Below are 25,996 nucleotides of genomic sequence, written 5' to 3'. Positions count from 1 at the left end.
AGCATACTCTGTGCTTGTTAAGTCTTTGCCAGCTTCCACTGTCTCTTAAAGGTACAGTATGCACCTACACCTTCATAACACCTCCCCGCTTAAGAGAAAATGAACCATCATAATGAAAAGATGGTTTTTTTCTATTTCTTAACCACATTACCATAACAAATGTATGACTTTAATCCAAGTTCATATTAACTTCTTCCCACATGTATATATATAACATTGAATAGATACCAATTTCATCTGTACTTTATCAGTTAAATCCGCAATAATGCTTCTGCTATTACATTCTCAGCACCCGCAACATGTACGATTTGTAAATTAAAAGACTGTAACGTAAGACTCCAATGAAATAGGCTAGAATTCTTGTCTTTAAAGTATTCCAGGAATGTAAGAGGATTGTGATCCATGTATACAACCATGTCCGACACATTGTGACATAAACATTAAAATGTTGGCAGGCCGTTACCAAACTGAATAGTTCTTTTTCGATCATAGACTATTTCTCTGGTGAGTGTTGAGTTTCTTTGAAAAGTAACAGGCTGGCAGTTCAATTCCATCTTCATCTTCCTGTAGCAGTATATTCCAATGACACTAGCATTGATAAGGTAACTTTGAAAGGTTTCAAAACGTTTGGTATAGCTAAAACTGGTGCGGTGGTTAATATTGCTTTTAAACTGTCAAGTGCCTCCTGGCATTGTTATGTCCACCAACATTTTGTGTTCTTCTTCAGCAAATCTGTAAACAGTGCTACTACACTGCTGAAGTTCAGAAAAATCTTCCGATGGAATCCGCTTAGTCCCAAACAGTTGAAGCACCTCTTTCTTTGAGGTTGGTCATGGAAATTCCTCGATGACCTTCATCTTTGTGTTCCTTGGGGTCAACCTTCCATGACCGATGTTATAATCCCAAGAAGGTTACCTCTGCTTTCATGAATTCAGTTTTGTTTAAGTTTACTACATGTTTTGCTTCTCGTAGTCGTTCAAAGAGCTCTGCCAACTGTACCCTGTGATCTTCCCAGGACTCACTAAAGATCACTACATTGTCCAAACAGACTACACAGTTTGTTAAGCCAGCCACAACTCTGTTCATGAGTCTTTGAAATGTGGTGGGTGCGTTCTTCATTCCAAAGGGCATCACTTTGAATTAATATGGCCCATTTGGGGTTACAAATGCAGAAATTTCTTTTGACTTCTCTGATAAAAGTACCTGCGAATACCCACGCAGTAAGCCCAACTTTATGATGTAATTGGCTTGTCCAACCTTCTCTATACGGTCCTCCAATCTCTGTTTTGGGTATGATTCCGATTTTGTTACGGCCTTCTGATAATCCACGCAAAACCGTTGAGTCCCATCAGGTTTGGGAACTAAGACGATTGGCAAACTGCACTCACTTTGACTCGGTTTGATGATATTTTTGTTGAGCTTGGCTTTCACTTCTTTCTGGACCTGGCTTTGAAAGTGACTTTAATGCGCAGTAGCATTCGTCCTCCCCATCGGATTCTTGCATATGTCCTCATACTGCTGTAACAAACATTTCAACTGTGTTCTTTGCTCCTGAGACAAATAGTTTACTAACCTATCCCACTCCTCAAGGACTTCCTCATTGTTTAACATATTTTGAGGCACATCAAATGCTACAACATCGGATTTGATTCCTCACTCTGCACAGCAGTTTCTCCAGTTCTTTCAGGTAATACCCCTTAGGAAGCTTGTCTTATGCACCAGTGTGTATTCATCTGTTAACTCTGCTGCTCTTCTCACTTTATGTTCATCCACATGAATTCTTATCATCTCTGAAAGTGAGTTTTTAAACTCCTATAGCAGAATAATTTCTCTTAGAGCCTCATAGATCTTATCTATTTTAAAGCACGCACCCATCTATCAAAATGATTATGTTTAATTCTCAGAATTCAACATGAGTCTGACCTGATTCCTTCTTTTGTTTCTGAACCGCTGTCAATTTGCTTCTGGTACCAATTCATAAGCACTCAAAACAGCCAGTTTGACCTCTTCATGATCTCTTGACCCTTCATTTGACAGCGCTGTAAATACCTCACTAGCTCTGCCTACCAGTTTAATCTGAACTAGTATTGCCCACAAGTTCTCGACCACTCCACCTGTCCAGCCAATTTTTCAAATGAAATAAAAAAGGCTTCAAAATCATTTTCATCAAAATGTAGCAGAGTTTTGCCATATTTTTATATATCGCTACCTTCTCTTTTAATCTCCATCCTGTTGACTTGACTTTGCTGACTAAGTCGCAACATCTCCAGTTCAAATTCTCTCACGTTTTCTCTTTCCCTTTTTTCTCTCTCTTTGCTCAGCTAAGACTCTTCTCTCTCTTTTACCTCTTTCTTCTCTCTCTTTTTCTTTCTCTCTCTTTCTCTCTTCCTCTCTCCTTCCTTTCTCTTTGTTTATCTTATAACTCAATTTTTCTCAATTGTAAGCTAAATTTTTCTAACTCAACTGCACTTGTCTATTTCTCTGACATGCTTAAGTGTTTGAGTAACTCCCTTACAATTTCTGCTATACTTTTGTTCTTGGTTCAACGCAATTCTAACTTCTTTGCTAAGTTGAAAAGTAAGGTCTTTTTCTTTCTTTCTAAACTTCCTTGACAAATTTAGGATTCATCTTCAAATTCCAGACCTCTTTAGCAATTTTAAAAGCCATTTCTCTCACTTTTTATTTAACCAACCACAAGTAACCAAAATTAAACAAATTGTCGCACATACGTTTTATTTAAAGATCTAGGAAACTAACCTGCAAGTGTTTAAATCTACTGGGCTTTTCTTGTACCCCAAATCTATTCAAACCTGTCCAAATCACGGACCAGAGCCCCCAGCTATTATGACTCTTCTGATAATTTAAACCAGATACACAGAAAATCTAACCTTGCCTCATAATCTGTAGAAGTATGAGTGACAAAAAACTGCCAAATCCCAGTATTTAAAGAAAAATTAACAATTTATTGTTTAACTCCAAAGGAAAAAAAGAGAACATTAAACAACTATCAACACTGTAAGCCTCCTTTGTCTTAACGATTTATCTACCTCCCACTATACTGGTCCGGTAAAACTCTCCAATTACAAAAATTCAAATTTCAAAACCAGTCAGATGTGTCGCTCCTTTTCTGTATCTTCCTCTGTAGATTTTTGTGAGTCTTTTCTTGGGTCTTCTGCTGCACAGAGTTCATATGAACAGATACCTCTCAGAGAGTGATTCTGTGAGCCGTGTGTATTGGTGCTCTTTGCCACTCTGGCTAACTGTTCATGTTGCGCCGACCTGTGGAACCATTCTGAAGCCCATCTAACTTACACTATTCCATTTTCATTTGTATGTCTATCCAATGACCATTTTAATGCCCTTAAATTTGGCGAGTCCTCTACTGTTGCAGGCAGGTCATTCCACGCCCCTACTACTCTCTGAATAAAGAAACTACCTCTGACATCTGTCCTATATCTGTCACCCCTCAGTTTAAAGCTATGTCCCCTCGTGCTGGCCCTTCCCATTTGAGGAAAAAGGCTCTGTCCACACTATCTAACCCTCTGATCATCTAATGTCTCAATTAAGTCACCTCTCAACATTTTTCTCTCTAATATAAACAGCTGCAAATCCATCAACCTTTCTCATAAGACCTTCCCTTCGTACCAGGCAACATCATAGTAAATCTTCTCTGAACACTTTCCAAAGCTTCCACATCCTTCCTATAATGCGGTGACTAGAACTGTGCGCAATACTCCAAGTATGGCCACACCAGAATTTTGTACAGCTCCAACATGACCTCATGGCTCCGAAACTTAATCCCTCTGCCAATAAAAGGTAACATACCATGCACTTTTTAACAGCCCTAACAACCTGGGTGGAAACTTTCAGGGATCTATGTAAGTGGACACCGAGATCTCTCTGCTCATCTACACCACCAAAAATCTTACCATTAGCCCAGTACTCTTTATTCCTGTTGCTCCTTCCAAAGTGAATCACTTCCCAGTTTTCCACATTAAACTCCACTTGCCATCTCTCAACCTAGTTCTGCAGCTTACCTACGTCCCTCTGCAATCTGCACCATCCTTCAGCACTATCCCCAACTCCACCAACCTTAATGTCATCCACCAATTTACTAACCCATCCTTCTACACCTTCATCCAGGTCATTTATAAAAATGACAAATAGCAGTAGCCCCAAAACAGATCCCATGAGTAATTGAACTCCAGGATGAATATTTCCCATCAACCACCACTCTCTATCTTCTTTCAGCTAGCCAATTCCTGAACCAAACTGCTAAATCTACATCAATCCCATGCCTCCATATTTATGCAGTAGCCTACCGTGGGGAACCTTTTCAAACGCCTTACTGAAATCCATATACACCACATCAACCACTTTACCCTCATCCACCTGTTTGTTCACCTTCTCAAAGAACACAATAAGATTTGTGAGGTATAATCTACCCTTCCCAAAACTGTGTTGACTATTCCTAATCAAATTATTCCCTTCTAGATGGTTATAAATCTTATCCGTCATAACTTTTCCAACACTTTACCCACAAACAAAGTAAGGCTTGCTGGTCTATAATTGCTAGGGTTGTCTCTTCTCCCCTTCTTGAACAAGGGGACAACATTTGGTATCCCCCAGTCCTCTGGCACTATTTCTGTAGACAATGATGACATAAGATCAAAGCCAAAAGTTCTGCAATCTCCTCCCAGGATTCCCAGAGAATCCTAGGATAAATCCCATCTGGCCCAGGGGGCTTATTTATTTTCACACTTTCCAGAATTGCTAAACCACCTCTTTGTGAACCTCAATCCGTCTAGTCTATTAGCCTGTATCTCAGTATTCTCCTTGACAATATAGTCTTTTCCCAGAGTGAAAACTGATGAAAAATATTCATTTGGCGCTTCTCCTATCTCCTCAGATTCCACACACAACTTCCTACTACTGTCCTTGATTGACCCTAATCTTACTCTAGTCACTCTTATTCATTATATACCTAAAGAAAGCTTTAGGGTTTTCCTTGATCCTGTCTGCCAGTGACTTCTCATGTCTCCTCCTGGCTCTTCTTAGCTCTCTCTTTAGGTCTTTCCTAGCTAACTTGTAACTCTGAAGCGACCTAAGTGAGCCTTCATGTCTCATCTAACATATGCCTCCTTCTTCCACTTGACAAGAGATTCAACTTCTTTAGTAAACCACAGCTCCTTCACTTGACCACTTACTCCCTGCCTGACAGGTACATACTTATCAAGGACCCACAGTTGGTGTTCCTTGAATAAGCTTCACATTTCAATTGTGCCCATCCCCTGCAGTTTCCCTCCCCGTCCTATGCATCCAAAATCTTGACTAATCACATCATAATTGCTTTTCCCCCAGCTATAACTCTTGCCCTGCTAAAGCATTTTTAAGGTTTCTGTTCATTCTCTCTACCACCCCTGAGCTCTGGTGGTGATAGCAGATATGACATTTTTGTTTTATCCGTAGTAGCTGGCATATTGTGTTTGTAACTTTGACTGTGAAATGTGTCCCTTGATCGGAGTGGATCTGTCGGGGTACCCCCCACCTCTTGATTACCTCCTGTGCTAGAATCCTGACTACAGTGGTAGCAGTACAGATTTTGGTGGGGAATGCCTCAACCCACCGGATGAAGTGGTCTATGATGAGCAGGCAGTACGTTTTCCACAGGAAGGTGGTAGTGCCCTGTGAAATCCATTTGGACATGTTCCCAGGGTCCCCTTGGCCTTGATTGGTGTCCCATCCTAACGTTTAAGGGTCTACCTGTGTTGTGCTGTGCAAAAACCACGCATCTACATCTCTTCCCATTCCCTTCCACCGCCACTCTCCCGAGACTTGCTATCTTAGCTTCCCTGCCTGTATGTGAGAGCTCATGTTGCAGCTCAAGCAAGGTGTTTTGTGTGCACGCTGATGCTGCCACCTTGTCTGCTTGCCTCCAGACATTGTCCAGCCCTTTAAGTGCTCCCTACATTCTCCATCTCTCTCCCTCTCTTTCTGCGGGCTGTCCTCCTGCAGTTGCTATATGTGAATATCATCTTCCATTAGTTTTGTTGTTGCTATTGAAACCTCATCAGTGGTTTCCTGCTTTAAGGCTCGCTGGGTTGCTCTGTCTATGGCTTGGTTCCCTTTAAATTGCAGCCAGCCTGGACTATCTTTCCCTGGCTCCTTTTGGTGCTCTTTGATTTTTATTACTGCAGCCTCTTTTGGCAGTTTGCTGGCACTCAGCAGTGCTTGGATTCTTAACTGATGCTTGATGGGGTTACCTCCATGCTTTTCCCAGTGCACTGTCTCTGTATGACCTGCTCTGTTGCAATGGCTGCAGTACTCTATGCTGTCCCTTGTCCTATTCCCTGCCTGTTGGGCCCTACAGTCTCTGGCAAAGTATCCCTGTTGGCCACAGTTGTGGCAGGTTGGTTTGGTTCTGCCTTTGCCTCCGTTCCGGTAGGTTGCTCTGTCAGGTTTTGTTTTTGTTGTGGGAGCTTCCCCCTGCTGCACCCCGCTAGCCCACTCTACCAGGTTGTCATAAATTTTGGACATAATCACTGCCACTTTCAGGATGGATTGATGGGCGCTAGACAGCCCGTCTCTAAAACCCTGAATAAGTGCCTGGCCCCATGATCTGGGTTTGCTTATCCTGAGCACTCTTGGTATACTCTAAATAATCATTCCCCATACTCAGAGGCTTCTTCCCCTTTTAAGCTGTTTAGAGGTTGTGATTTTGCTCCAGTTTGTGGGAGCATTTCCTAATACCCGCTGGATCTCTTCTTTAAAATGGGCAAAGGGGGCCTGCTGGGCATCCACCTCGGCTGTAGGGGTGACAGCATGTGTCCAACGTTCACCCCACCCCCAATAGTCTCAGCTGTGGCTTTGTGACCACCGGACAGCTGGTATTTATCCCTCAAGTGCAGTCAGTGCCGTGCCCATGTACTGCCTAGCTCTTCCCAGAACATCGTGTTTGCACTTTGGGGCTGTAATTAGCCCAGGGAGGTCATGATCTGTTGCCTTTCTCCTGGGGTAAAGGGTTTATAGTTTGCTTTTGGCTGCAACTCTGTCGCCCCCCTCTAGTGACTGGTGCTAGATTATATTGTTACAGCTCTTGCTTTGCTGAGGGAGCAGTTCGTCCCTGCTGTACTGTTTCATAGGAGGGGAGAGAGTCCGTCTCCCTTTCCTCCTGTACTTTTTCTAATCTTTGTTCTAACTCCTTTATCCTATCCTCCAGCTCCTCAATTCATTCTTGGCCTTTTCCCCACCTGCTAGTGGAGGCATCTACTTGTTCAATTAGGCCTGCTCATTGGTACACTAACATTACCCCTACCTTTTTAATTTTATTTCGTTTTTCTTTGTCAATCCAATTCTGCTGCTGTACTCATGTGTAAGATGGATCCCAACTCCCCTTTCTTCATCTGTTCGGTCAGCGCTCGTCTGCCTGCCTTGTATTTCTCAATAAGGGAACCTGCAGTATTCCCTTTAAAATCCTGATCTGCCTTCTCACAGATTGTGTACCCCTGGATACCACCCAACAGTAAAGTGTCCTTCACCAGTGGGACATCTCTATCCCCTGGCAACTAATATTGTCCCAGCACAGTCCGTATGGCTGTAGCAGCCTCCTAGCAAGGTGTGCTCTCTACCCTCCCGGCCATCACTACTAGTCGGCACCTACAGGTCGGCTGGGAATGTCGGTTCAATAGGGTGTGCTCTCTACCAGGAGACCTCTACCATTCCTGCCACCTCGACTGTTCCAACACCACCCAATAGGTCCAGAAACCTATCTCAAGCCCGATGTGCTCTCTATCGGAGGGACTTTATACCCTCCTGACCACCGCTACTATTTAAGCTGTGTCATTCTGCTACAGACTGACAGGGTATCACAATTACTCAGTGTCCATGCTTCCCACCTTGGTAATGTGCTGCTCCACTGGAATCTGGCTCTTGGTCAGAGTAACACAATAACAGACAGCACCCAACCTTCAACTAGGCTCTAACTGGACTCTGCATTGCTTGCCACTACAGAGTCCAATGTTACCCAACATTGCCACTTGTACTTCACAACTCCTAGTGCCCTTGGTGCCACAATTCCCACTTCAATTCCCAACCATCGCATGGGGGGAGGGGGGGGGGGATGCTATCCCTCTTAATAACTGGTTTAGGGCAGGTTTTTGAGGCAGGCACTACCTTGTCCTCTGGTCATTTCAGCACAAGCAGCTGCTTATCCCACCAGTTAGTACACTTTTCCACTTACACTCCATAGACCTGCACTTATACACAACCCAGTACTATCGCACAAGTTACACGCTACAATGATATACCCTATAAACTGTGTCTTTGGCCCAGTCTGACTCTTCCCATTTGCAGATTCAAAATGTCTCTTACCCCAGCTCCCCGATTGTGGCCTTTGACCAGAACACCAGGAATATGAGACCCTACGCACAGTGTCAGTTGTTGTGGGGAAAATCACCAGTTTCGGAGTCAGAATTGGGATTCAACGACAGAGTTTATTGTACCCGAGCTCCAGGGAGAGAGAGAGAGACATGATCGTCAGCACGGCTGTCAGCTGCGACACGTGTCATGACATTTTATACATTTTGTGGTATGATAGTTCAAGTATCGAGTCTTTGTTTGTACGGCATGATTTGTTTACAGAGAACATTACAAAATCATTGTCAGTTTCAGTGGTCGTGATCGTTTCCATTACTGCAGATCTGAAGTATTAACACTTGTATACAAGCAATCTCAGGTGGTTTACATTTCTATTGAAGGTGATGGCTGGACTCAGACACTCTGGTGGACAGTACACGTTACTAATGTGTATTCTCTCCCCCACCCGCCTTACACTAATCATCAATGCTCTGTATCTATTGTGCTAGTATCCTTTTAGCCTCCGGCAGTATCTGTGCATGTTTTGCATGTGTAGAGGATTGTCGATTATCTGAACGAGGTGGGCGGCACTATTTTGTTCCGATAATTGATTATTCGGTTAATTGATTCCCTCTGGGGCTTGGGGTTTTCTGGTAAGTTTGCTCCCTATTCAGGAGACAAGGCAGCAGCACACCATGCACGAGTCTCTGCCCCTCAATCTTGACCTCTCACCCCGCCCGCCTGCCCCTCAATCTTGACCTCTCACCCCGCCCACCTGCCCCTCAATCTTGACCTCTCACCCCGCCCGCCCGCCCCTCAATCTTGACCTCTCACCCCGCCCGCCCCTCAATCTTGACCTCTCACCCCGCCCGCCCGCCCCTCAATCTTGACCTCTCACCCCGCCCGCCCGCCCCTCAATCTTGACCTCTCACCCCGCCTGCCCCTCAATCTTGACCTTTCACCCCGCCTGTCCCTCAATCTTGACCTTACACCCCGCCCGCCCCTCAATCTTGACCTCTCACCCTGCCTGCCTGCCCCTCAATCTTGACCTCTCACCCCACCCCTCAACCCTGACCTCTCACCCCGCCCGCCCGCCCCTCAACCCTGACCCCTCACCCCGCCCGCCCGCCCCTCAACCCTGACCTCTCACCCCGCCCGCCCGCCCCTCAACCCTGACCTCTCACCCTGCCCGCCCGCCCCTCAACCCTAACCTCTCACTCCGCCTGCCCCTACCCAGCCCCCGAACCTGTCGGCCCCAACCACTCCTGATTTTCCCCCCCCCCCCCCCCGCCATCTTCTCCCAACCCCACAACACCATCTGCCCCCACTCTGCCTTCCAACCCTACCTATCCTGCCCTCCCCACCATGCCCCAGAACCTGTCTGCACCCTGGCAGAGTATTAAGTAGGAAATAATTGGAGCTTATAACAAAGGTAGTGTACTAACTGAAGGGATTTTAGACTTCATATCAATTAGATAAATCAAATTAGCAAAGGCCTTAACGTGTTTGTAAGATAATATCATAACATATTCCTGGAACAGTGTGTTGAAGAACAAATGGGATGACGCTATTTTAGACCCAGTAATGTGCAATGAAGGAGAGTTCATCAGTAATTTCATATTAAAAATTAGTTGTGAAATAATGATCATAACATTAAAAATAGATTATACTGGAATGTAAATATGAGGGGAGAGCTTAATTGGGTAAATACCAGAGGGAAGCATTTAAAGAAACTTTACCAATAATATATTCTATTCAAGAACAAAAACTCAGTAAGATCCATCCATTAGCTGCTGAGGAACCTAAGGATTGTGTTAGATTAAAACTAGCTTAAAATTTTGCAAAGAGCAGGAGCAAGTGCAAGAACTGGAAGTATTTTAGAAATTAGCAAAGGGCCACCAACTTTATAAAAAGGGAACAGGAACAGAATACCAGAGTACACTTGCCTGGATATTAAAAATGGATTGTAAGAGCTTGGGTGCGATATACAACAGGGAATCACTTGGGCATTTAGCTCGACAATAGATTTTGGAATAACGTTGCACTCATGACAGGCAGTTTAACCTGAGGATCATCACACCTCAGGTGAAGGGCAAGATTGAGAAGGTGGGACCTTCATGGTAACTTCAGCCAGTGTTGGAAGTTAAACTTGCACTGTTGCTGTCACTTTGCATTCCAAACCAGCTAACGCTAACTGAACCTCTGATTCTGTAGTGCGCCAAAAAAGGACACTAAAGTTATTTTTTTTATTTTACAGCCTGATGATCATGTTCTTTGGAAAATTATAAATCAGGTAGCTTTGTTTGGAGTGCTTCGAGCTTTGACTAAGGACACTGTTCTGTAGGAAGCTGCACCCTGTCTCTTCTGTCTGACAAGTAATGTGTGGACGGAGTCAGATCTTCAAGAAGACTGGTAAACCATGTCCCGGCCGCAGGCCTTAGTGGTGACAGCAGCCACGTTACTGGGTACTGCTGTTGGCTGCCTGTACTTGTGGAAGGCCTTTAAAAGTCCCAAATGCAAGAAGGCTCTTGTGAACCAGAATGAAGAGGGTGTGGAAAGAGAGGAAACCACACAGACTGATGGAGAGGAATCTTGCCAGATAGATAACACAGACGATTTTGTCAATCCCAGTTTGCTGGTGGGAAAACTGCTCTCTGCAGATGCCTTCATAGTGGAGTCAGAGGATGAATGGGAGCAAGCCTGGCCATTGCTGAAGTCAGAACTGGATAATTACCCTCTCATAGGAATTGACTGTGAATGGGTAAGTGGTATTGATAACATCTGTCGATTTCTGTTGCTCTGCACTTTCCACATGGGATTGAAAGCAAATTACTTGAAATTAGGTGGTAAAATTTAAGAATTATATTTCCAGGTCCCTGGCTCACTCAGTCACCTGTCCCCAAGCATGCTGTGTTCCTGGCTGTACATCTATTGATTTTAATCAGCTCCCCTACATGGTCACGCAGTGATGCATTTCTCAGCACCCTGTTTTACTGACTGTGCCTACTGATGTTAATCCAGCTCGTTCACTCTGTCACTGAATAATGCATTCCCACAGGGGCTCTTGTGATGCAGTGACAGTGTCTCCATCTCTGGGCCAGGAGGCCAGGGTTCAAGTCCCATTTCCTCCAGGGTTGTCATGACCCATCTGAAAAACATGTTTTATAAAGAAACCTTCCCTCATTATTACCGACTGTATCTCTGCTTATAATGCAACTCCTCCATTTTTGCAGTGCTTCATAGTGGACAAAGTACTTCTTCTTTCGAAGTGCAGTCATAGTTTGAATATGGGAAAACAGTAATCAACTTGCACACTGACTGCTACAAATTTGGTCATAGCTAGACAGATTATGTTTTCTTTAGTGATGCTGATTGAGCCATTAATATTGGCTAGGATGCTAGCGAGAATTCCTTAGTAGTGCTAAGAGATCTTTCATGAATATCTGAGGACACGCAAGGCTTCAGTTTAATGCTGATTCAGAGGATGTCACTTCTTGTGCTGAACTCTGGAGTCAGCTTCAAAGCCCCAACCTTGCAGCTTGAGAGAGGAGAGTACAACCCACTGATCAGCCTTATTGAAAAACGTACTAAATATTGTAAAAACATTTCCAGAAATGGACAATAAAACTGTACATTTTAAACTGTTGGTAACTGGATTCTGTGGAGCACACTGCCTTTGGAAAATGGACTTTCCAAGACCTGTGGCCTGGTATTGCTGAAGACTTGACTCTAATGCTTGGAGTTGCACATGCATGCAAGTAAACTGACTTGTCTTGTTCCTTAACTGATCAAGGATACCCTCCAACTAACTATTGGAAAGACTAAAACATTGCTTTCAGTCCCCCCATAAACTCAGTTCTCTTGCTACTGACTCCATCTCTCTCCTTGGCCAGTTTCTAAAGCTGAAGTAAACTGCTTCCAATTGTGTCTTCTAAGTTGACCCTGAACTGCCAAGCATAGAACTACATGAAACTAAATCATTTAGTTTAGCAGATTTATACTCCACATGAACGTCTTCACACCTGACTTCATTTGACCTCTATTGCATTCTCCGTTATGTTTATCTAACTTCCCCTTACCTCGACAAAATCATGTGCTAAATACCAGGCTTTCTCCACATGTTTTCAAGTCTGTAACCCAATTTTGCAAAGCCCTACGATGGCGTGAAATATTTTATTACCAGCTCAAGGAATGGTCACCCGTGTCACCCTTAGTGTCTGGTTGTCCATCTGTCAGCCTGCAGCAACCATAGCACCCAAAAGCAGCATTTACTAAATGCAAGGTGCTATGGAGAGGATAGACTGAATTGTGAGCATTGTATGTCAGGCACTGCCTCTAAAACCAGAGCACTGCACTGATGTTAACGAAGTTGGAATGTGCAGTTAGAAAACATAGTCTGCAGGGTGCTTAAGTAAAAGACCTCTCATTTCCAGAAACCCCTACCACCTCTTTGTTACCTCAACTATCCTGATACTCTCTTGGGTGAGCTATCACCCTTTGTTCACTCAAGGTCTGCTCCCTGTACCGTACCTTGCATCTGTCCAGTTCACCCTTTGACGGTATGTTCATAAGCCTACCTTAACTCCTGATGGATCAAAACCATCTTGACGTTGTCCAAATCCCTTTAGCTTCACTCACTCCTATTTCTGTAATTTCGTCCAGTCCTATAGTCTTCTACTGTCTGTGCTCCTCCCAGTTCTGGCCTCTTGTACATCCTCATATCCCTGCACTCCACTTTTGGTGGCTGTCTTCAACTTCCTCATCCCTAACATTTGGCATTCTTTCCCCAAACCTGTCTGTCTGTCGCCTTTTAGGTATTCAATCAGATCTACCTGTGTTTAATAAGCTTTCTGGTTTTGAGACTTGATGTCAAATGTTGTTTGACAAAGCTTCTGTAAAGTACCTTGGGAAATTTGGTTACATTGAAAGCATGTATAATACAGTTATTGGGATGGAAGTTAGGATAACTTGCACTTCTGAAAGAGTGAGTAGACTGGATTTAGCTGATTTGTTTTTGTAGGTTGTATTTTTGTCTCTGGAATTTTTAATCTTTTAGTTTAACCCTGGCAATAATTACGTTTATTTGACTTGCTATCTTGAAATTATTTTTCAGATTTCTATAAAGGGGAAACCAAACCCAGTGTCTCTCCTTCAGCTTGCATCTTACAGCGGCTTCTGCCTTCTTGTCCGCATGCCCCAGATGATCAGGGATGGTCGCTTGATGCCGAAAACTTTGCTTGACCTACTGGGGAATGGTAGTGTTCTGAAAGTTGGTGTTGATGCTTTCGAAGATGGCTGCAAGTTATTCCGAGATTACTGCATTATGGTCAGGGGCTGCTTGGATGTGAGATACTTGGCCATGCGCCAGAGGTTCGTGATGGGTTGAATTATGAGGACAGATTGCAAAGACTAAGTCTATATTTAGTTGCTTATGGAAAGTCAAGGAATAATGTAATTAAGGGGTTTGGTAGTAGATTCTAGAATGAGGAGCCATACCTTAAAATCAGGATTTAAAATGAGTTGATGTCAGGAAACGTGCCTTCACAATGAAGTTGAAAGAAAAGCCTTTGAAGCAGTGGAAACTTTCAGAACTGGCATCAACAAGTTTTTGTTAGGCAATGATTAGAGATGTAGTTAACATACAGGTCAACAGTTATTTCATTGATGTAGAAGTACCAGTGTTGCACTAGGTTGGACAAAATCGGAAGTTACATGGCACTAGTTTATATTCTAACAGGTTTATTTGAGATCACATGTTTTTGGAGTGCTGCTGCTTCACCAGGTGAAGTGTCTGAAGGCTTGTGATTTCAAATAAACCTATTGGGTTATAACCTAGTGTTGTGTGACTTCTGACATTGTCATTGAATTGTGGAACATAGTCAGGAGGCTGAATAGTGCCCTTTAGTTCAAATTGCAGATTCCCCTCCAAGCCACTCACCATTCTGACTTGAAAACATATCACTGTTCCTTTACTATCACTGGGCCAAATCCTGGAAATATCTTCCTGATAACTTCGCAAGTGGACCTAAGGGTTGCAGAAGTTCAATAAGGCAGCTCAAAACTACTACCTCCAGTGATGGCCTATAAATGTCCAGTGAACAGCCTGTGAAATAATTTTTGTAAAAATTTTTATTATTTTCTGCAGAATTGAGAATTTTCTTTCTCCCTCTTTCTGAGGTTATGCATGTCTGTTTTCAAAATTGACTTAGGTTTTTTTAAAAAACATCCTTCTGTTTGGTGTTTTAGGCTAATCTAGAGATGAACTTTAACTTCTGTAATAATTGGTTTCATATACAAAGGAACCTCGATTATTTTGTATTCAGTTATCTGAATATCGGATTATCTGGTAAGATTGCATGGTCTCGATGTTTGGCTAGACTATGTTATCTGGCATTCGATTATCTAGAATTCGATTAACCGAATGAGATACTTGAATAATTGAGGTTCCTCTAAACTGAATCACAAATTCTACAGACAGACTCACTCACAACCTTACTGAGTAATGCAATGCTAAATTTAGAATTACAGAATTGTTATAGTACAAAAGGACCATCATATCTGAACTGACTGACTGGTGAAATGGTGACAGTCTGTTCTATTTTGCCATGCTGTTCCACATTGTTTCTATTTAAATCATAATTTAATGTCCTCTCGAATGCTTAATTGCACCTGCCTCCACTAGTCTTCAGGTAGTATGCTTCAGATAGTGAAGAATTCAATTTTTTTCCACGTCACATTTAATTTTTACAAGTAACTTTATAGCCTTTCCCTCTTGTCTTCAATACTTTAATAAGAGGGAACAATTTACCTTCAGCTACTAAATCTCTTTTTAACCATCACCTGTCCAAAAGAAACGTCACAACTTCTCCAATCTATCTTGATAACTGAAGTTTCTCATCCCTGGAACCATTATTATAAACTACTTTCTCCAATGTGTTCGCATCCTCTCTGTTGCACGGCATCTAGAACTGTATGCACTATTGCAGTTGTGGTCCAACAGGTCTGATACACATTCAGCATCACTTCGTTGCTTTTGTACTCTCTGGCCCTATTAATAAAACTGAGCGTACTGTACATTTTACGAACTGTTTTCTTTATCTGACCTGTCCCTGTTTGTGACTATGTGCATATAAATATACCAGCTTTGACATGTTGACCAGATATCCCAACCCAATCTAGTCCCATCTGCCAGCGCCTGGCCCATATCCCTCCAAACCCTTCCTATTCAAATACCCATCCAAATGCCTCTTAAATGTTGCAATTGTACCAGCCTCCACCACATCCTCTGGCAGCTCATTCCATACACGTACCACCCTCTGCGTGAAAAAGTTGCCCCTTAGGTCGCTTGTTTATCTTTCCCCTCTCGCCCTAAACCTATGCCGTCTAGTTCTGGACTCCCCGACCCCAGGGAAAAGACTTCGTCTATTTATCCTATCCAGCCCCTCATAATTTTGTAAATCCCTATAAGGTCACCCCTCAGCCTCCGACACTCCAGGAAAAACAGCCCCTGCTTGTTCAGCTTCTCCCTATAACTCAAATCCTCCAACCCTGGCAACATCCTTGTAAATCTTTTATTTCATACTCTATTCCTATGTTCTTTCTCCCAAAATCTATCACCTTACTTTTCTGCATTGGACTTCACCTGCCATACATTTATCCACTCCACCGACTTGTCAATGTCCTTTTTGGAGTTTTACCTAGTCTTCCTCATATTATAATACTTCCAAATTTCACATCATCCACAACTTGGAAATCGTTCCCTGTGCACCAAGATCAAGATCAGTAATATATATCAGGAAATGCAAGGGTCTAAGATTGATCCCTGGGGAACTCCAACACAAATCTTCCTCCAGCCTGGAAAATCTGTTAATCGTTACTCTTTTATTTCCTCTCCTTAAGCCAATTTGTATCCATGTTGCTACTATTCTGTTTATTCCATGAGCTACAAGTTTTCTTACAGGTCTGCTATTTAATACTGTATCAAATGCCTTCTAGAAGGCCATGTATACCAGCTCTTCCTAATTAACCCACACCTTCCTATGTGACTATTACTTCTATTCCAAATAATTATTTTAAGAAATTTCCCCACCACTAAAGTCACTGCACTGTAGTTGCTAGGCTTATCCATACACACACATTTGAACAAGGGTGTTACTTTTGAAAATCTCCAGGCCTCTGGCATGATCATTGAATCCAGGAAGATTGAAAGATTGTTGCCAGTGCCTCTGCAGTTTCCAGTCTCATTCCCTATAATATTCTCAGATGCGTCTCATCGCTTCTGGTCCCTTATCAATTTTTAAGTACTGTTATGAAGTTGAAGGTGTGCACTGTACCTTTAAGAGAGAGAGAGAGAGTGATATTCTGAACTGAGAGATTATAAGCACCAGTGTATACAGCCAGTCGGCAGTCCCAGAGTATAGTGAAAAATTGAAAATATGTAACATTTGGCTGTGAAATAGATACCTGAGTTTTGTTTGGTTATTGTTTTGACAACTATTCAAATTTAACCCATCACTTTAAACTATGCCCCAGGATACTAAAGGATAATTGAGTTTGAATTTATTGTTTTGCCAGCATCAAACCAATGAGACGATCCAATGTTGGCAGGTATAAGAAGGCAGACATTTTGAAAATTGGTCAGAGAGTAACTGTCAAAGAAACAAACTCCTGGAAAGCTAATTGCCCATCTAACAATTTGCTCTCAAAAAAATTATTGTCTCTCAAACAAAATTGAATTAAATGAATGGATTTCCCTATTCCCCTTCTTGAAAAGAGGATCAACATTCACCTCCCTCCAATCCTCCGGTACGACTCCCGTGGAGAGTGAGGAAACAAAGATATTCAAATTTACTGTTCAGTGCTCTAAATTGGCTTTTAAACATTATAGATGTGGAAATCCTAGCTTTTCAAGTGGTTCTATAACAAAAGGCCTTAGAAAACTGAATTCACATTGCCCCATAACAATTAATTGTCTCTACACAGACTTTAAATTGAGGAAAGCATTTTAATACCCCAGTAACTATCTGTATTATTGGTAATGTTGGAGTCTGATATAAGTGATGTTAGTCCAATAATTTTTATGCTTGTAAAGAATGTCTACAAACCCAGCTGTAAATGATCAATTTATAAATCTTATGGAGTATGGTTCATTTTAATTGTCCATTTCCCAACTTATGCAAACAGGAAAAATTACACAAATGTTATTGGGCTATTGAGGCATGCTATGCTGTCAGCTTGATTGTGATGATATGTATTCAGTTCCTTTCATGCTTAATGGAATGACCAAGAATAAATCCTTTTTACTTAACCAAAAACAGAAATTGCTGGACAAACCTAGCAGGTCTGGCAGCATCTATCGAGAGAAAACAGTTAAAGTTTTAAACCCAGTGACCCCGTTTTCTCTCCACAGGTGCTGCCAGACCCACTGAGTTTCTCTAGCAATTTCTGTTTTTGTTTCAGATCTCCAGCATCCACAGTACTTTGTTTCATTTCACTTAATCTCTGTAAGTGAGGGCTTGGGAACAGTGATAGGAGGGAATTATGATGGGCAAAGCAGGCAACAACTATCTGATGGTTGTGAGGAAAATATGGCCTCAACCTTTACATGTTGCCCTCTACTTCATGTTTCTCCTCCACCATCTTACTACTATTACATTCCCAACACTTCTACCATACTGTTTCTGTCAGCCTTGCACTAAACGGCCTGCTCGAACCCTGTATCTTTGCTTCTCGCCTCTTGTTCATCAATTTGTCTTCCATCCAAACTTCCCACTTCATCTCACTTGCTCCATAGCCAGGGGACTTTTCCTGTTGCTACCCTCCCTTTCTATCTGTCCCACGCAAAGAAATATTAACTGGATCCAAACTTGAAGATGAGTTCAGAGAATCCCTACAGTGTGAAAACAGGCCATTTGGCCCAACAAGTCCCCACTGACCCTCTGAAGAGTATCCCACCCAGACCCATTTCCCCTACCCTATTACTTTACTTTTCCCCTAACTAATGCATCTAACCCACATATCCCTGAACACTACGGGCAATTTAGCATGACCAATTCACCGAATCTGCACATTAGGACCATGGGAGGAAACCGGAGGAAATCCACACAGATGCAGCAAGGATATGCAAACTCCACAAAGACAGTCGCTGGAGGCTGGAATCAAACCCTGGTTCTTGGCGTTGAGAGGCAGCAGTGCTAACCACTGAGCCACCGTGCCAGACCAAGACACGGCTCCTTCCCTGAACAGAGAGCTTATTGATTTATTTGTTCACTGTCTCAGTTCTCCCTGTCTCCTCGATGAATCAAGAAATCTACTCCGCCAAAGAGGCAAAGCTCACTTCATCAGCTCCAATCTCCAATGCCAGCCTGGTGATGTCATGTATGGCCTCATCTTGATATGATGACAACAGCAGCAGCAGTTAATGTGATAGCTGAACAGGACTTGGTATGTGCTGGAATGTAGGCAGCAGTTGAAGAAGGCAAACAGTAATATAGCATCAATAATCTTAATGATTCAATGTAATTAGTTCCAGTAAAAAGGTAGTGTATATAAAAAAATACAAACACTCCTGCCATGTGCTATGTGTGTACACATGTGGGGGCAATTTTGACGATATGGATAATCATTCTGATAGATATTTTCTAATCAATTTGTTCAGCGATGTTATTGCACACTCTTGGAGTGGATGGGAAATTGATCAATTAACACCCCTCACCTGCTTACTCTTTAACTCCAAGTATTGATATTAACACTTAACATGAATGCCTGTTTACTAGATCAATCTAACATTAACAGAAGCTTTGTTTCATTTTAAACTTTCTTTATAAAATAGAGCAGCTTCCTGTTCTTTTTCTCTTGCTCTTGTCTGCTTCTGTCTCTCCTGAGTGTTAGGAATGAATGTATTCGAATGATTTTTTCTGTTGTTATAGTATAGGCTTGAACATTTTTGAAAATTTAATTAATATGAAACGAGGTAAGTCTTTCTCTTAGTTTCTTTTTGCAGTATACAAAAAGCTTGCAACTGATGTATATTCAGAAAGCAGTCATTTACTTTTCCGTCTCTTGCACACACCCAGTGTCTCTTTAAAAATCTGTAAATTTCAACATGATACAACTTTTGAAATGTATATGGTTTTCAAATTTATTTATATCAAAGTAGAAGCATATTCCTCAACATAACTGAATGATACTGAGGTATTTGGGACATTGGAAATGCTACACAATCTGATGTAATTCATAGAGTCAAACGCTGGATAAAACTATCTCATTTGAATTCAGGTTTTGGAAGGATCTGATCCTCAGACCATAAGACACAGGTGCAGAAATTAGGCTATTCAGCCCATCCAGCCTGCTCTGCCATTCAATCATGGCTGATACGTTTCTTAACCCCATTGTCCCACTTTCTGCCCAGAACCATTGATTCCGTTTACAATCAAGAACCTATCTATCTCCATTTTAAATATACTCAATGACCTGACCTCCACAGTCTTGTGTAGACAGGCAGGAAGGACAGAGGACTTTTTCAAAGTATAGCAGTGAATTCCTTGGATAAGTTCATACTGAAATCTGAAGTAATTATGGTACTTCTAAAGGGTGCCTGATGCTACAGTATATGATCTCAAGTTTTACGTACTTTTGCACCAAAGACATTGTCAGTTACTGATGAGAAAAATGGTCAGAAAACAGTTGCACTTTGTTGTGCACTCATAGGGCAAATATACTTTTGCTGTAATGTAGAAATTGTTATGCATCAAACAATGAGTCCCCTTTACCATTGAAAATACCTACTGGGCAACCAACCCCTCAAATGTCAGCTGTTCTACAGATATCTGCAATGAGTTTTCAATGAAATATGTGTTTCTGTGTGTGAGATTGGGAATTGAGGTTGGAGTGAATGGAATTTGCTTTGATTGAATCCTGCAAAATAAGAACAAATTAGGGAAAATTTAGAGGCCATAGAAATTCTCTACTTCATGAGTCAAAGGGAAAGGTGTTGGTTTTGTTGGAGTTCTGTGCTGTGGACTGATATTGAAACTGTAATAGTTTAATGTATTCTAAAGGGGTATGATATATTGAAATTTTGAACAATGAGGGTTGAGTTATTTGGCTTACTTTTATCTAGGTTCCAACCACACATGGTCAGATGTATTACTTCAAATTACTTCAAACTTATTATGATACTTTTAAAGGATGCCTGATGTTACATTATAATCTGCTGTATAGCGTTTCCTTGCTGCCTGTTTAGTTCATGTACATTTAAAGCAGTTTTCTGCTATTAATCCAGGTCCCCTTTTCTTTGTTACAGCAGGAAGAATAGCTTTGCGTGCTCCCCCAGTCTGAAGTCCTTAGCTCAAGACATCTTAAATTATACCCTTGACAAGTCCCTCCATCTGCGGTGTAGCAATTGGGAGGCAGAAGAACTCTCCAACGAACAGGTACTCTTGTCAAAGGAGAGTTTATAAAATTATTTGGAATATTGCAAGCACTTTTGTATTCATGTATCTTTGTTTGAGAGGTAAGTCATTTCCTTCGTGTTCCATTTCATCAGAGATTTGGAAAGGTCTGTGGTGATTCCCAGTCACAGCTTCCGTTTTCTTGATATCATCTGTCACTGGCCTATCTGCTGCAGAAAGCCCATCCTTCCTTCAGACTAAAGTAGAGTTAATCTCCTTTCTTCCTGTGTAAACACCAGTTCCTGTGCAACTTTATGCCTGTTTCCTAACTCATATTTACTCAAGCATCATCCCTATGCTCACTGACTGCAAGGTGCATGGATTTTAATATACCCATTTTTGTGTTTCAACTCCTCAAAAACCTTAAATCTCTATTTTTGTAATGTCCTCCATCACCACCTGCCTCAAAATTCTGCTTTCCTCTAATCCTGGTCTCTTGTGATCTTCAACTGTTGCACACATTGGCACAGTGTCTCAGTAGTTAGTAATGCTGCCTCACAGTGCCAGTGACTCTGGTTCAATTGCAGCCTCGGGCGACTGTCTGTGTGGAGTTTGCGTGTTCTCCCTTTGTTTGCATGGGTTTCTGCCAGATGCTCCGATTTCCTCTTGCAGTCCAAAGATGTGCAAGTTAGGTGGATTGGCCGTGCTAAATTGCCCATAGTGTTCGGTGATGTGTAAGTTAGATGCATTCATCATGGGAAATGCAGGATTATAGGGTAGGGACATGGGTCTGGGTGTGATACTCTTTGGACGGACGGTGTGGACTTGTTGGGCCACATGGTCTGTGTCCACACCATAGGGATTATATGGTATCTGACTTCCTATGCTCCACCTTTGGCAGCTTTGTCTTGCCTTAATTTACTCTTATTTTACTGTATGTAATCCAAGTAGAATTAAGCTGTGTCTTGATCTGCGCAAGTGCTCATCTTTGGAATTCCCTTGGTTTTCCCTTTCTGCACCCCTCTTCTCATTTAAGGGACCTTTTCCTTATCAACTGTTGTATCGTTTCCTTTTTTGGCTGTAAAATATTTGGTTTAGTTAGGTTTCTGAAGAGCACATTAGTACCTTTTAACAGATAAAACATCCTTTATAAATGTAAGTAGTCACCATGTTCAGGATGCCGGCTTAATTTGGCCCTCAATAACATCAAGTGCTTGTTTTGAAACTTTATTAAAAAAAAATGAGTGTCATATTTCCTTGTTGAGCACATACTTAATGACAGTAAATGGTGACATCAGTAAGATCTCAGTAATAATATGCATTTTTACAATGATTTTAATGCTTTCAACATTCCAAAGTATTCTCAAGTCACTGCTATAATGTAGAAAATGCAGCATTCAATTTGTGCACAGTAAGCTCTCGTAAGTAGCTATTAGATAATAACTAGATTATCTTTTTTAAGAATGTTGTTTGAGAGATTAATGCTGAGCAGATCAATGAGAATATGCCTGCTCTACCTTAAGACAGGTAACTATTAAAGAGGGATGACTGGTAATGATATAATCTGAGGCTCACCAGGCAAGGGGAAAGGCTGAGATGGAGGGTCCTTCAGGGTAACCTCAGCCGGTACAGGAATTGAACTCACGCTATTGGCATCACTCTGCATCACATACCAACCATCGAACCAACTGAATTAATTGACCTTCTTTAAATCTATTTGAGTGTACATGTGGAACATTGGTTTAGTACCTCACTTAAAAAATAGCACTTCTGATGGTACATACCCCCTCAAATGTTATGCTCAAGTTTTTAGAGTGAGACATGAACCCATGACTTTCTGACTCAGAGTTTGCACATTCTCCCTGGTTTCCTCCGGGTGCTCCGGTTTCCTTCCACAGTCCAAAGATGTGCAGGTTAGGTGAATTGGCCATGCTTAATTGCCCATAGTGTGAGGTGGATTAGTCAGGGGTAAATATAGGGGGGTGGGTTTCTCTTCGGAGGGTCGGTGTGGACTAGTTGGGCCGAAGGGCCTGTTTCCACACTGTAGGTAATCTAATCTAATTTCTTCTTGTCAGTTATTAGGAGATTTTCAAAAACTAACATTTGGTGTTACTGCTAAACCATAGCTGAATGAGGAGCGGTTGAGCCACTGGCACAGGCTGTGTCAAAATACCCATCACGAATGTGAGAGGCAGTTAAAATGTAATGGGTAGAATTAAGAAATGGAAAGGATTTAAGACTGAGTTGGGAGTTACATTTTGGCCCTCTGCTTTAACTCATTCAAAACTAATACCAGAGATTGGGCTATCATGTAGTAAAGACAGACAAATTTTAATGCAAGGAGTTTAGTTCGAATTTCATTGGAATAAGTAAATAGGCACCTGTTAAAAAAGTAGCAGGATTATCCTGTTGTTTATGTAGTTTTCTGTTACAATATATTCCAGGAACCTAAAAAGGGCCAGCCCATATTAGATTTGGTAATGAGAAATGGTTTTATTGATGTGTGCTTATTTATCAAATAGTGATAATAATATCGTTGTGTCCATTGTATTTGAAAGGGGAGAAATACAAACCATCTACTAAGATGATAGATTTAGGCAAGTCTAACTTCAGCAGGTTAAAACTGAGGTTTCCCACAGTAAAGTGCGCAAATCTAAAAATGGCTAAAAATAACAGGGTGGGTGGCACGGTGGCTCAGTGGTTAGCACTGCTGCCTCACAGCGCCAGGGACCTGGGTTCAATTCCTGCCACGAGCAATTGTCCGTGTGGAGTTTGCACATTCTCCCTGTGTCTGCGTGGGTTTCTTCCGGGTGCTCCAGTTTCCTCCCACAGTCCAAAGATGTGCAGGTTAGGTGAATTGGCCATGCTAAATTGCCCATAGTGTTAGGTGGATTAGTCAGGGGTAAATATAGAGGGGTGGGTTTCTCTTCGGAGGGTCGGTGTGGACTTGTTGGGCCAAAGGGCCTGTTTCTACACTGTGGGTAATCTAATCTAATTTCTTCTTGTCAGTTATTAGGAGATTTTCAAAAACTAACATTTGGTGGGAATACAATCCCTGGGTGACTTGAGAAGTGAAGAATAAAGTGAAACAAAACTTAACAAAAATAAAGAATGCATAAAAATAGGATATGATAAATGGGAGTGCTCTAAAGAATAACAGAAGTTGACAAGACAGATAGTAAGAGGTGTAAATAGGGACGAGGAAATGAAACTTACAAGCGATCAATACAAAACTTTGACAATTACATCAGAGAAAGAATGAAGAGAAGTCAAGAAAAAATTGACTTTGGTGAAAATAAGGACATGGAAGATGTGTTCAATATTGTGTATCTCCACCAGAAAAAGCCATCATGCCAGTCACCCCCAAGGAAGCTCATCTTGTATTAGGGTTGGAATTCACCAAATAAACATAACCAAGTCAGTAATTTGAAATTGGTATCAAAATATCCTAACTTTGCTTTTGTTTCAGCTCATTTGCTGCTGAAGCTTTCATTAATGTCTTGATAATTTTGGACTTGGCTGCTCCATTGCCTTCTGGCTGTTTTTTCGCATTCTATCCCCCCTTAACTTGAGGTCTTCTAAAGCTACACTGCCTCTGTCTTGTGTCACATCAAGACCCTATCGCTCCTGTACTCACTGAGAGCTGTGTCCCGATTAGTCATCATCGTGATTTTAAAATTTCCATCCTTATTTTCAAATTCCCTCCCTCAAATCTCCCATCCTGTTCGTAGAATCGCAAAATTGTTATGGTGCTGGAGGATGTCATTCAGCACATTCGACAGCTGGTGCAATCACAATGAGCAATTATAGATTAGTGCAATTCATCTACCTTTTTCCCTATGCCTTTGCACATTTAAATATTAAGGATGGCATGGTGGCTCAGTGGTTAGCACTGCTGCCTCACAGCGCCAGGTTCGATTCCAGCCTCGGGCAACTGTCTTTGTGGAGTTTGCACATTCTCCCCATGTCTGTGTGGGTTTCTTCCGGGTGCACTGGTTTCCTCCCACAATCCAAAGATGTGCAGGTTAGGTGAATTGGCCATGCTAAATTGCCCATAGTGTTCAGGGATGTGTAGGTTAGTCAGGGGGAAATATAGGGTAGGGGAATAGGCCTGGGTGAGTTACTCTTCGCAGGGTCGATGTGAACTTGTTGGGCCAAAGGGGCTGTTTCCACATTGTAGGGATTCTAATTCTAATTCTAAAAATTCTAGTCATCCAGTGCACTCTTGAATGCTTCAGTTGACTCTGCCTGGGCCACACTTCTGGGTAATGCACTTCAGACCAGAAACACTAATTGTGTAGAAAATGCCGACGCTCTGCAGAAATTCATTAAGGTATCTTAGTCTGAGCCACACACCATCCTGACTTGGAAATATATCCCTGTTCCTTCAGTATCATTGGCTCAGAGTCTTGAAAATCCCTCCTTAACATTATTTTGAGTACATCTACTGCAAATTGACTTCACTGGTTCAAGAAGGTGCCACCACCTTTTGAGGGATGAGCAACAAATGCAGTCCAGGCAGCAATACCCGCTTTCTGGTGACTAAAGTTTTTAAAAAGATTTAATGTTCTGGTTCCACATGTCCCCGGAACATCTGTGCTTTTCTCATTCTGGTCACTGGAGGATTCTGAACTTGAACCTCCATTGGTGGCCACATCTTCAGCATCTGAGCCCCTAAGCTCAGGTGTTAACTCCCAGCACTTCTCCTTCTCTCTCTCTTGCTTCCTTCCCTTAAGATATCCTTAAAACCTACCTCTCTAAGGAAGACATTTATCACTTGAATGAATACCTCATTATGTGGCTTGGTATCATTTTCTAATACCCCTGTGTAGAGCCTTAGATCTTTTTGTTCTATTAAACATGAGAATAAATGTTAGTATCACTGAGATTAAGATGTGACAAATTAATTTTAGTATATGCAAGTGTGAGGTCATCTACTTTGGGCCAAAAAACATAGACCAGAATGGTTGTTTAAATGGTGAAAAGCGAGAAACAGCGGAGGTCCATTTATGCATATCATGAAACTATCAAGGATGTGTCTGAATGATAATAAAACATGCTAATAAAATGCTGAATGCTTATATCTTGAAGACTAAAATATGAACTGTCAAAAGTCATGATACAGCTATACACAGCTCTGGTTAGACACTTCAGAAGCATTGAAAACAAACAAACAAACAAACACCTAAGCAAGGACAAATTGACCTTCAAGGGAATTCACAAAAAATGTGTCCTCGTCTCCAGTGGTT

The 25,996-nt window shown here is 41.9% G+C and overlaps 1 protein-coding gene across 3 annotated transcripts in view; it reads left to right on the top strand.

The window, feature by feature from the left end:
- The window catches only part of exd2 (exonuclease 3'-5' domain containing 2), a 49,498-nt gene that overhangs the window by 4,586 nt on the left and 18,916 nt on the right, over nucleotides 1–25,996 (top strand). For 2 of the 3 annotated variants that reach the window (XM_072569259.1, XM_072569258.1), the window contains 3 exons: nucleotides 10,613–11,116; nucleotides 13,469–13,725; nucleotides 20,660–20,789. In XM_072569259.1, the coding sequence (XP_072425360.1) occupies nucleotides 10,775–11,116; nucleotides 13,469–13,725; nucleotides 20,660–20,789 (729 nt within the window). In that variant the 5' untranslated portion in view covers nucleotides 10,613–10,774. The remainder of the gene's footprint in view (nucleotides 1–10,612; nucleotides 11,117–13,468; nucleotides 13,726–20,659; nucleotides 20,790–25,996) is intronic. The other variant, XM_072569260.1, reaches the window with a different exon arrangement.

This window comes from Chiloscyllium punctatum, chromosome 4, assembly GCF_047496795.1.
Source record: "Chiloscyllium punctatum isolate Juve2018m chromosome 4, sChiPun1.3, whole genome shotgun sequence".
NCBI classification, from domain to species: Eukaryota; Metazoa; Chordata; class Chondrichthyes; order Orectolobiformes; family Hemiscylliidae; genus Chiloscyllium; species Chiloscyllium punctatum.
This window is presented reverse-complemented; position numbering and strand designations above follow the sequence as displayed.